The sequence below is a fragment of the Quercus suber genome, unplaced genomic scaffold (assembly GCF_002906115.3).
Source record: "Quercus suber isolate HL8 unplaced genomic scaffold, Cork oak 2.0 scaffold_11, whole genome shotgun sequence".
NCBI lineage: Eukaryota > Viridiplantae > Streptophyta > Magnoliopsida > Fagales > Fagaceae > Quercus > Quercus suber.
The window spans coordinates 1,574,831-1,587,274 of record NW_027069477.1 but is presented as its reverse complement, the minus strand read 5'-3'; the positions used below and the strand labels follow the sequence as shown (position 1 = coordinate 1,587,274).

Genomic DNA, 12,444 nt, shown 5'->3' with positions numbered 1-12,444 from the left:
ATTTAAACAAACATTTGGTAATTAATTAATTAATCAAAACAGTTTTTATATGCGAGCGGCACCATTTATACAAAATTAACCATGCAAAATTCGGACCAAAAGAGAAGCTAATTGACAATGCAAAATTATAGGTCATATAAATTTTCCAACCCACTTTTCTATGCTTTACTTTATTTTCAATCAATCATTACTTATCATGTGATTGATTTTTTTTTTTTTAACTTTAATTATTTTATATAAGAAAAAAGTTAAATAAATACACAGTAGGATGTGATTAGTGAAACAAATTTTGAGATAAAAAATTTATATTTGGACAATTTTGCTGGTCCAACGCATTCCACGCTCGATAACCTTTCCCCTTTCAAACATCAAAAACCAACCTTCCATCCAAAAACAAAGCCATGCAAAAATAGAAAGCACAAGAAAAACACAAACAAAAACAAAAAAAAATCCTCTCTTTTTCTCTCATTAATATAGCAATATAACAAACCTCCCCCCTAAAACCTCTCTCATCCACAATACTCTTTACCTTTTTCCCAACTCTCCTTTTCCCCCAAACCCATAGATCTGCTTTCTCTTTCCTCCTAATTCCCTCCTGTGGAGGCTGCTTCATTGAGGAAAAACCTAGAGGAAGTAGCTCTCAACTCTCAATCCCTACCACACCCTTCCTCTCATTCTTTCATTCATTCATTCTTTCACCATGGCTTTCCCTTTCCCTTTACTTTTCATTCTCTTCCTTTCCATTCCCTTCTCAGAATCCAAGCTCTCCGTCGACTACTACACAAAAACATGCCCTGATTTTAACAACATCATGCGTGAAACTGTCACCACAAAACAGATCAATAGCCCTACAACAGCCGCAGGCACTCTACGTCTCTTTTTCCATGACTGCATGGTTGATGGCTGCGATGCCTCGGTCCTCATCTCCACAAACCCCTTCAACAAAGCCGAGCGCGATGCCGATATCAACCTCTCTCTCCCCGGCGACGCCTTTGATCTGGTTGTTCGTGCCAAGACCGCCCTCGAGCTCTCTTGCCCCGGCATTGTTTCCTGCGCTGATATCTTGGCCCAAGCTACGCGTGATCTTATCACCATGGTGGGTGGCCCTTTCTACAAAGTACGTTTGGGACGTAAAGATGGCTTTGAATCAAAAGCTGTACGTGTTAACGGACAAGTTCCACAAACAAACATGTCCGTGAACCAATTGATCAAAGTTTTCGCTGCTAAAGGGTTTAGCGCACAAGAAATGGTTGCGCTAACGGGTGCACATACCATTGGATTTTCTCATTGCAAGGAATTCAGTAACAGAATCTACAATTACAGCAAGACCTCCCCATCTGACCCAGAAATGTATCCTAAGTACGCTGAGGCATTGAGAAAAACCTGTTCAAACTACCTTAAAGACCCTGGAATGTCTGCTGTCAATGATATAATGACACCAAGCAAGTTTGATAACATGTACTATCAGAATCTTCAGAGGGGATTGGGGCTCTTGGCCACCGATCATGCACTCAGTAAGCACCCTAGAACCAAGCCATTCGTAGACTTGTACGCTTCAAACCAGGCTAAGTTCTTCGAGGATTTTTCACATGCAATGGAAAAGCTTAGTGTTTTTGGTATCAAGACTGGCCGGAAAGGAGAGGTGAGGCACAAGTGTGACGCTTTCAACACTATCAAGGCATAGACATATTTGTGATTGTTTTGATTTGTATCCAGAAGAAACAGGGTTTAAAAAAAAAAAAAAAAACAAACGTTCTAAATTTCCTTTAACTTCATATTTTGTTTTGCTTTTTATAAGAACCATGATAGTGATTATATTTATATGGTGATCTGATTGATGTTCTTCATGATGACATGTTCATGACAATATAATATTTGAGAATAGAAGCTTGTACTTTTTTTTTTTTTTTAAATATAAATGTTATGTGGTTTAATTGTTTGAGGTTGTAAATTTCATAGGTGAGTAAAAAAATAAATTTAGTTTCTCAATTGAGATTCTTTCCCTCTTTTTTCAAGTTTGTTTTTTGTTGGCTTTCGGAAGATGAATGAATGGAATTCAATAGGGATCCAGCACATGTTTTAAGCATGTCAAGAACTTCTCGAGATCGAAAATTTTTCAAACATTATTGATTCATTAGTTCGCAGAATAAAAGCATAAAATATCCAAACTCAGATTATAAGGTATGAACAAGAGAACAAAACATGACTTTGAATTTTTAAGGATAATTCTTAGCTTACATGAATAGTAGAACGCAAAGAGTACTTTGTAGACAAAAAGATTCTTCCAAATTGTCAAATATTTGCCACTTTGGAAGAATGTGTACAATCCTTTTGCCTACCATGTGGGCTTTACATTCTAGTAGTATTAATGTAAACTAATAATTTTTCTTTTCCGAACTGTCTAACGCTACAATTTTTAAGAATCAAATGATGGCGAGAGATCCTCTTGTCAGGGGGGTTAGGAGGAGGCTGGTGGTCGTTGATTGTGGGGATCAGTTGATGATGTTGGATCTTACCATCAACGCCACTAAAGAGCACAGCCTCTATGAAGACGAACTTTGAATACTTCTGGACTCAATTCGTTTAATGTTATTAGTGTCTATGCAGTGTTGTTGCCATCCACTCACGTGGCCAATTTTATTTAAAAACGTTTTGTTTTTTATATGCTGACTCAAAATCCCAACTTAAAACAATGTTGTTTAACAAAATTACGGCAAATTATTATCAGATTTGGACAAAATGACAGGATTAACTCAATTTGACAAAAGGATTGAATTGACATAAATTAGACCTCAGATTTTAATTTGACAACTAAAGGAAAAGTCAGTTGACTGAATGGATTCCATGAATTTATACAACATTTGCAATAAATATGGCAATCAAAGTTTCTCTCTCAATTCAATGTAAATTGTCGTGCACATTTGTATGCGGCCAAAAACACAATTGGCTCTTTTCAATAATTTTCAAGGAGAATTTGAACAAAAATGAAAGAACAGATCATCTGCGTATCAACTAGCAACACAAGTAGTAAACAAGCAGAAAGATCCAAAATATGCATTGCAAATAGCATCCACATTTTAAGAAGTTGAATTGCTTATGTGATTTGCTTTCTCCCCTGAAGGTAAACTACAGACGTAGAACTTGATCAATAGAACTGTAAATAATTTAATCTTAAATCTAACAAATTGATCCAATAGCAAGCAATTAATGGATTGGCATCCTGATCATATCATAGACTCGGCAAACTGTGGTAGAATCATCCATTCATGTTACATAGGGGTACAAGGTCACAAGTCATATACTCTAAATAAGGCTGAATCTAGCATCATTGATTTATTTCAAATGAGAGATTGCTTGAAAAAAGATGCATTATGATCAACTATTGTTATAATGGAGTCTCAGACTGCCTACCTCGAGACTTTCCATAATATTTCACCCATCTTTTTCACTTTGAGAATCATAAAAATCAAGAGGGGAGAAGGATGAGCACTGTTTAGATTTCCCAAACTGTATAGCACGCGCTTCTGGGGGAGCTGCATTGGGCAAGCCTAATCGAATACACAGACTCTGACAGCTTTTCTTTGAAACATAGGATGGCAAAGGTTTGATGACCACTGGTCTCCCAGAGTTTTTTTGTTCAAAACTGCCATGAGAAGCCTGAGCTATTGGCTTGAAGACACGAGATGCACCACTGTATAAGTTTTGATCTTGATCCAAGGAATTCAAGCCAATCTGAGACTCTTTGTGGTGTGTTATATCAGGTGCACAAGAAGAAAAGTCAATGAAACATGGGGAAGAATGACTGTGAATGAAACCACTGTGACTTTGGAGAGGTTGAAGGTAAACATTGAAGCTATCCCCCTCTCCCTGAAGCTGCATTAGTTTCTTATTTAGCCTCTCGTTCTTATGGGCATTTTGGTGGCCTCCAAATGCCTTCGAGCTTGAAAACTCCTTAAGACAAAACTCACATACATACCTCTTGTGTGCTGGTTCACATATTGAACTTTTCTCTTCAAAAGATTTCTCCATCCCCAACAATTCTTTGTCAGAGAACCTTACACTTCCCTGCCTTTCAAATTTTTTCATATATTTCTCACCCTTGGCATAAGGATCCACATCAAAGCCAAATAATTTGAGCCTTTTCGCCTCCATGTGGATATCAGAAAAGAAGTCATCATTTTTGCTCCTTCTACGCGAGAGTAAGCTAGAGGCAGCAAAGTTTGTTTGCAACATATTGTTTTCCATTCTCTCTAAAACTAACAATTTAGCATACCCCTCTAGGCCTTGAATCTTTACCTTATATAGAAAACTTCTTTGGGTTCACTGATAGTTTACACCCAAATAGTATTATTCCATATTACGAACAAGGTAAATGTGTCGAAAGAGTCAGTCAAAGAAAATGAGTAACAAGAACAGAATTAGGTAGATGGCATCCATCAGAGGATTAGGACAACATATTAACAAAGACATGCATCAAATTTTCCATATCAAAGAGAGATTATCTTACTTTATATCATATATAGGCAGCTAGACATTTTTTGCATGCAAAATTGCTGAGGCATTATGAAATGCTGGTGGCATTATTAAAAGGGATAAGTCTAAATTATTTTATTTAACACCAAAAGTCAAAAAGAAGTGGCATGCCTGAGAGAGGAAAAGCTCTGACTTCTATACTTATCTGTACCATACTTACAGCATGTCTAAGACTCTAAGCTTACTAATGATCACTCCTTTCATGTGTCCACATGCATAATTATGCTAAATTCAGTAATACTGCAGCAACTTACCTCTTCCATAATCGTTTTCATAACAGTTCCTCTGCCCTCATACAACGAATGGAACCTTGGTAAACCAGAATTTGGAGGTGGAGTTACTGCATAAACAGGGGATGGTGGAAGTGGATAATGATGTAAGCATATCTACTAAGGTCAAAAGAAGATCTTGGCATATATATGTAAACAATGCAAGAACAATATTGTATGCCCAAGAACATGGACTTAAATAAACCCACTCATTTCGCATTTTTAATGGAGGGGATATCAAAACTGTTGCAATCGAAAATTATTTTAAATTGAGCCAACAGGAACCATCAAGACTTTTGACATCTTAAAAACAATTGAAATGTGAACTTACTCAATGACCCGCAAATTGCACTCTCTCATTCCTTATCAACTCAACCCCCCCCCCCTCCCCCCCAACCCTACCCTCCCCCACTAAAAAAAAAAATCCATTTTGTTTTTTCTTTTAGTCCAATTTCAACTTGATTTCTTAAGTTATTGAAGAAATTCAAGTAGACCCCTTAGAAACAATTTAATAAACTCAATTTGAAATCAAACAAGGATATAATATAAAAAACACAGTGAATAAGGGTGCAGTAATGTATTGGATGTATCACTACATTTTATGTCATATATCTTAAAGTGAACCCAATTCATCACTTCACAAAGCTTCCTTGAGATCAAACAAGGAACTCACCCCCCCACCCCCCGGGGTCCTTCTTCAAAACAAAAGGAAAAGCATAATAGGATCAAGCAAGGCTTTCAACCTTAAATTGAATTTATTAACTTGATTTCATACAAAGAGTTCTTGCAGTAATTTAAGAGAGGACAAGAGATTTCATGGGATTCCTTTCTTTGCTGCTTACCCACGTTCTTGGTGCATTTACGGCAGAGTTTACCATGGGCATACAGAAGACAGTTAAGATCAAACTTAAGTTCATTTGGGATACGTTGATTTAGATGAAGATATGTCTTGTTTCTGTCAGCCAGAGCTGGTACCCAACCAATGGCCTTTGCAATCTCAAACACCTGCACAAACATGTGAGTTTGAGGAGAATCACACAGTGCCAAAGAAGTCAGAGAAATATAGTACTCACATGTGTGTCCACTGGAAAATCGTCTAGCTGAAGATTGAACATCAAAACACAAGCCACCTATCATCCATTTTGCAATCATTAAATTCTGATGCAATTGAGGAAAAGTATATACATGGTGTGGTGCTGTGTATGTGTGGATAAAGGATAGTAACATATAGGAAGGAAAAAAAAGTAAAAACCTTCTGACCATTTCAACTACCAGTAGATGTGCACATTCTGTGTTGATCAAATTGACCAACAAAGACAACAAAATTGGAGCTGAATTGGCAATTATATATCTATATATATATATATATATATAATTGAAAAAGACATTCATACATTCCTATTTTAAATAGACAAAGGCCACCAATGCTCCTGATACTATAAAGGTTTCAACTTTCAACAGATGCAAGGATGAAGCATACAAAAGTAACACAAAGAATCACAAAAAAGATGATTACCGTTTTGGGGCCAATTCCTTTGAATTGAGATAGCTCAGCCTTAATTTCATCAACTGACAAATCTCGCAGGTACTCCAAGCACAATTTGCCTTTTTTCTCAAGCAAACAACTCAATATATTCTTAATGCAAGAAGCCTTAGTTGGGGCTAAACCTCCACATCTTATGGCATTCTCTAAACATTTTGATTCAGCAGCAAGGACCTTAGACAAAACACAAGAATCTTTCAAAACCGGAGCAAAAGTAGCCCCAATAAGCAATAAACACCCATATCCACCTCAGGATTCATCAATAACCATCAGGTCAAAGAAAATCATGCAGCAAATTACAAATAGTCAGAAACAATCAACCATATTGTCCATTTACAACAACTATTAAAACCAACACAAAAATAACTTATTCAAAAGGACACATTTAGGTTGAGAAACACAATTGAAACGCCCACATTATCAAAATTGTTCTATAAAACACAACCCCATGAAAAATCTAGGTCCAAAAAACTACTAACTTTTTATGATTCATTAAGAGTTAAGAGCCATCAAACTAAAACTAGACTTATCAATCAAAATAAACAAAACCCATCTCAATGCAAGTCCAAAAACACACAATTCCACCTCAAAATTCAAAATTCATCAATACCCATTGCCCACCAAACCAAAACAAGTTGAAAAGCTCAAACAAAAAAACAACAAAAAACATACGTACTTTTCATTAAGACCCATCAAACCAAAACTAGACTATCAATCAAAATAAACAAAACCCATCTCAATGCAAGTCCTAAAACACACAAGTCCACCTCAAAACTCCAAATTCATCAATACCCATTGCCCACCAAACCAAAACAAGTTGAAAAACACTAACAAAACCAAAAAGAAAAACATACATACATCTTCCCAGGTGGGAAAAGCAGACTTGAGAGAATCAAAAGCCCTCAGAGAATTAACTTCCGTAGTGTTCTGGGAGAGCACAGTTTTAACCAAACCGTCCAAAACAGTCTCCTTGGCATCCCCATCATCGAATTGGATTTGGTTCTCGTCTCTGCGGTACTTGGCGAACTCTTTGGGGAAGCCATGGAGGGCCAAGAGGTCGTCTCGTACGGCTATGCATTCTTCTCGGGTGGGTCGAGTGTGGGTTGGATATGGGTCCTTGGTGAGTTTGGTTCCAGAGTCAGACTCAGACTGAGGCTTGTGATCAAGCTCAAGCTGCTTTCTTTTGCGGGATTTCTGCATTTTCTGAATGCGTTTTGTGTTTTTGGTTCAATTCAATGCCTAAGCTGAGCTTATCAGTTAGAAGCTATTTCACTAAAGATGGACTTTCCTTTTGGACATGGGCTTTTAGTGGGCTAATAAAAATTGGGCAGTTTTGAACAATATGACACCTGTTTGTTTACGTGCAGAATTTTTTTTTTTTTTTTTTTTTGGGTGTTGGGGGGTAGGGGTGAATTTCTCTTCAAACCCTATACTTTAAGGGTGGTCCATAGCATCAAATTAAAATAACACCACCATCGTGCACCTTTGACGCGATGACCACTCTATAAATATAAGTGTTTGTAGGGTGTGGCGGACAAAGGTCGGAGTTCAAGTCTCTAGAAATAAGTTTTACACACATATACACTTAAATTAAATTAAAGTAAAATTTTTATCTTATATAAAATTAAAAAAAAAAAAAAGTAGAAGAAAAAATAACACCTTGAATTTTCATGGTTTAATTTGGACCATCCCTAAAGTACAGCGTAAAAAGGTGAAATTTCTCCAAATCTTTTATGTATAAGATAAATTTGTTTTATATTTTTTTTATATACAATCTAAAAAATAATTTTGTTAGCTTTTGGTTTAATTGAAAATTCCACCAATGATGACAATTGTGAGAAGAGGAGTGAGGGTGGTGGCAGCAACGTCAAATGATCGACGACGGTAGCAATAACGAACAGATGTTGGCCAATAGTGGCTGGTGACAATGGTCAATAACCAATAACAGCCATCAATCAATGGCCAACATGTGATCGACAACGATTGAGCTAAAAATGATGGTCAACAACTATTAGTGATGTGGGATGAAGTAATAGTGACGATGTTAATTTGTTGAAATAAAGAGTTGTGGACGAAGTCCAAACCTAATTGATGACAAAAAATGTTATACACCTTGTAAGTCGTCATTTTAGTGTATTTATTGATGACAAAAAATGTTTTCCGTTGATTAACAATTTCAATTATATCAAACATTAAGTATTTTTTTGAAAAACATTTTATGCTAATATAAACTGTACTTTTTATTTATTTATTTTTAGCGGGTTTGAATATAAGAGAATGAAGAAAGAAAGATTTGAGTTAATAATATATGCCTATTGCTAACCTCCCTGATGATGCTGAGATCGTCAGTCAAGATGTTCGTCCAGGCTGAGATCGTCCTCTGCTGGTATTGACCCTGAGATACAACACAAAGAAGGAGTCACCGGTGGGGCGCTGCCCACAACTTCTCCGATGATTAAGTTAGAGAAGCACAGTGAACGGTGGAAAGTAAAACTAAAATGTGGATTGACTGGTATGGTTCTGCTTACCCCTTCAGGATACTGTCTGAAGATATATATAGACCTTTTCAGTGCCTTTCTAGCCGTTGGCTTCGTCATTATGAGGGCATTATTGCTTGGGCCTGTAACGCCTGAGCCAGGTGTCAGTCTAACCGGCGTTCCTTCAACGGAATTGGTGTTTAATGCAGCTACTCGTAACGGTCGTCCTTAGCTGAGTTGGTCGGGCGGCGTTCTTAGTGTCGTGATGGTAATTATCTCGTCCATACTCATCGTTCATAGCTGATGGACGATTTTACTGATTTTATGGGCCCATCAGTTGCCCCCCATTCCAAGGTCGTCCGTAATTTTGGATGGTCCTGGGAATACAAAACGACATATACAAATATATATGTATATGTATTTTTATTTTTATTTTTGTCGCTTGGGAATATGTTCTCCGCATTAACTGCCTTGTGGCGGCGTGGCCTACTTTGTGGCCACGTGTCACATTCTGACTGGTGGGGAGGCATCGTTTCCAGCGAGTGTCTTTTTGGTTTCCCGCGATTTCCAAGGCAACCTTTTAACCTCTACTTTTGCTAGTCTCTTCGTTTTTACTTCTTGTTTGGCTCCCTCTGGTGTTTCTTGTTTTTCTGTCTTTTCTGCTGCTACTGCTTTGCCATCTCAGATTCTCAGATTTTCTTCTCCTTCTTTTTAAGGTGCGTATCCCTTCTTTTCTGTTTCTTTCCTTTTGTTATCTGTTCATTTTCGCTTACTTTCCTTTTTCGAAATGCGTATGTCCCTTCTTAATGGTAGGTTATTCCGATTTTGAGAGTGTTTCTCCTTCTGTCACCTTTTTCTTTGCTCGCTTGGGGGGATTTCTAGAACTTTTCGGTGACCGGTATCCGCAATCAGGTGACTTTGCTGTGGGGGGGAGTAGCCTAGATTTAGTTTTGAGAGACTTGTACCCACTGTTGCAGCGGTCACTCCTCTGGTTTAAATCCACCCGTGAGGTTTTTAGGGGGGAAGAAATGGGTTCTGTTGTAAGGTCCACTGACTCTGAGGGAGGCTCGTCCTCTGGTGCGGCCGCAGACGGGGCTGTGATGGACACAGCCACATCCGTGTCTCCTCCCTCGTCAATGCCCTCCACCTCTATTATCGTCCCTCATACCTTTCACGCCCTCAAGGAAAAATGTCACTTGGGTGTAGATGTTTTTAGTAAATTTAGGGATAGATTTCAATTCTTTGTAGAAACTAGGGCTCGTCTACCCAGGAAGGGGGAAAGGGCCTGTACCTTCGCCCATGGTGAAGTTTGCTTCTATGAGGCGGCCTTCCTGTGTGGTCTGAGGTTTCCCGTCCACCCATTTATAATGGAGCTCCTAAACCACCTGCAAATTGCTCCTGGGCAACTTATGCCCAATTCCTGGAGGATCGTCATAAGCTGTATGGTTATCTGGACGATCATAGCAGACGGAGATATGATAACCGTGAATGAGCTTACCCATCTCTATCGTTTGAAAGGGTCTAGGGAGTTTGGGTATTATGAACTCGTCCCTTGGGATAGGAGATCCCGTCTAATAGTTGACCTCCCTTCGTCCTTCCGCTACTGGAAGTTGAGATATTTCTTCGTGTCTGGAGACAGTTGGGAGACTTTATAAGATGATTTTTGGGGGAATGTTCCCAGGTTGCTGCGACGGTGGGAGACCCCTCGTCTTGGTGCGTTCGTCTTTTTACACTCATCTTCTTCCCTTCTAAAGGACGTTTTCTTTGTTCGTCCTTACACCTTTGAATGGTTTCCTTCTTATGCAGTGAAAACTCGTCCTGACTTGAAGAGCCAGTTTAGGGAGAGAGTTCGGGAGGCGATCAGATACACGAAGACAATCGACGATTTTGACAAGCTCGTCAATCCTCGTACCTTATCCCGTCACTGCTTGGGGCCGGAGCCTTCAATCTACGTCCTTCAAGCGATTGATCGAGAGCAATGCAAAAGTAAGTGATTCTGATGCACAGGGTCGTCCTTCATTTTCCTTATCATTCTAACTTTTTCTCATTTAATGTTACAGAGATGACGAGTAAGTTTAACAAGGACATGTACGCCAAGATTAAGGGGAAAAAGAATGAACCCCTTTTAAGTATTGGGCAGAAGACTTTAAAGATTACTGACAGAGAGAGGGACAAGGCAAAGGAAAGGGAGAGAGAGACGACGGAGAGGGGCTCGTCTACCCCTACTCTGGACGAGGGCAGGACAGCATCCCCGGCCATTTCCCTCGAGGAGGTCCCTGCCCCCAAGAGGCAGAAAATAAGCAAAAAGGGGAAGGAGAAGCTTGGCTCTTCTGTCTGGGAGGATGCTGACGCTGCTGTTGCCCGGGCGCACGAGTTTTTTACTCCCGAGGAGAAAAGGGAGCTTTCGCTCGTCCCCTCTCATGAGATGGTGAACCAGCATGTACATAAGCTTGTACAGGTATCTTCTGGACTGTTCCTCGTCATTCTTAAGGAGAAAAATATATATATATATATGCAAATATGTACTCACATATGTTTAAGTTTTTATCCACAGGTACTAGGGGAAACCATGCACCTTACCTCCCAATTTTTGGCAAACGAAGAGAAGGCCGTCATGGCTGCCTCGAAGGTGGAGGTTTTGGAGGCTGAGGCTTCAGGTTTGCGGAAAGACCTGATCGCTGCGATGGACGCCCATAATACCTCCCGGGAGCAGGTTAAAGCCTTGACCGAGCAGCTTGAGGCTGAAAAGTCTCAAATAAAGCAGAAATACGAGCTTCTTGCCGCTGCGGGGCAGAAAATGAAAGCAGCTGTGGCTAAGGCCGTCCTTGCCTTCCAGACGACCGACGAATATAACACCATCCTCTTCCAGTGGTACTTTAAAGGTTTCGAGTTATTGAGGAGGTACATGGTGAAGCACGGGCAAGGGGTCAGCCTGGACGATCTTGATTTTGAAGCCATAGACAAAGAGATCGAGGCGGACGAGGCTGCCCTGGCTGCTCAAGGCTCGATGGCTTCAGGCGAGGATCCTCTAGCTGTGGACGAAGGTGGAGATGATGTTCCAGCATCGTAATTAGTTTTTTNTTCAACCAAACAGGTGACATAATCAGAGGAAAATCACTTTAAGTATGTCATTTCATCAATCTAAGCATAATGAATATTTGTACATATTAACCAAACAAGCATGTGTAATCATCTTAATTCTCAACCAAAACATGTAAAATAAAAATAAAAATAACATGGGATTTTTACCAATCAAAGCATATAATCTCAAAATCACATAAAGGGGAAATTGGGTATTTAACTATGAACAAGAAATTACAACATCCAACATGTGAACCATGGCAAAACTCATAAAAATCCATCATGTAACATTCAATGTCAAAGAATCCACGTAAGTAATCAAAGGGATTAACACTCCAATCCCATTTGTTGTTGGGTTTCTCTGATTTTCATGGAGATTATGGAATCATCATGAGAAATCCTACCCACAATTACGATCAAGAAGTAATCCAATAAGCAATTTCAATCATTAATCATGGAATCACAGCTTCAATCAATGAATGAATATGGAATTACAAGAATTAAAGAGGAATTAGAGTAAGAGAAAGACCAAAAATACTAG

The 12,444-nt window shown here is 39.0% G+C and overlaps 3 protein-coding genes across 4 annotated transcripts; 1 reads left to right on the top strand and 2 right to left on the bottom strand.

Annotated features, from left to right (window-relative positions):
- The first annotated feature begins 537 nt into the window (after positions 1–537).
- On the top strand, positions 538–1,920 carry LOC112020186 (peroxidase 65). Its single transcript, XM_024052742.2, has one exon. It carries the CDS (start codon positions 701–703, stop codon positions 1,682–1,684), a length of 984 nt encoding a protein of 327 aa, XP_023908510.1. The 5' UTR covers positions 538–700; the 3' UTR covers positions 1,685–1,920.
- A 1,108-nt stretch (positions 1,921–3,028) lies between these two features.
- Positions 3,029–7,618, bottom strand: LOC112020189 (putative DNA glycosylase At3g47830). Of its 2 annotated transcripts, XM_065778757.1 has the most exons (5): positions 7,204–7,618; positions 6,319–6,519; positions 5,876–5,932; positions 5,645–5,807; positions 3,029–4,873 (listed from the first exon to the last, which is right to left on the bottom strand). In XM_065778757.1, exons 1-5 carry the CDS (start codon positions 7,543–7,545, stop codon positions 4,734–4,736), a joined length of 903 nt encoding a protein of 300 aa, XP_065634829.1. In that variant the 5' UTR covers positions 7,546–7,618; the 3' UTR covers positions 3,029–4,733. The 2 variants fall into 2 exon arrangements, with proteins under 2 accessions (XP_065634829.1, XP_023908515.1); XM_024052747.2 differs by lacking the exon at positions 3,029–4,873 and having other exon boundaries at positions 5,523–5,807; positions 7,204–7,615.
- On the bottom strand, positions 3,433–4,245 carry LOC112020162 (zinc finger protein 1). The gene has a single exon (XM_024052714.2). It carries the CDS (start codon positions 4,243–4,245, stop codon positions 3,433–3,435), a length of 813 nt encoding a protein of 270 aa, XP_023908482.1.
- Positions 7,619–12,444: the final 4,826 nt, after the last annotated feature.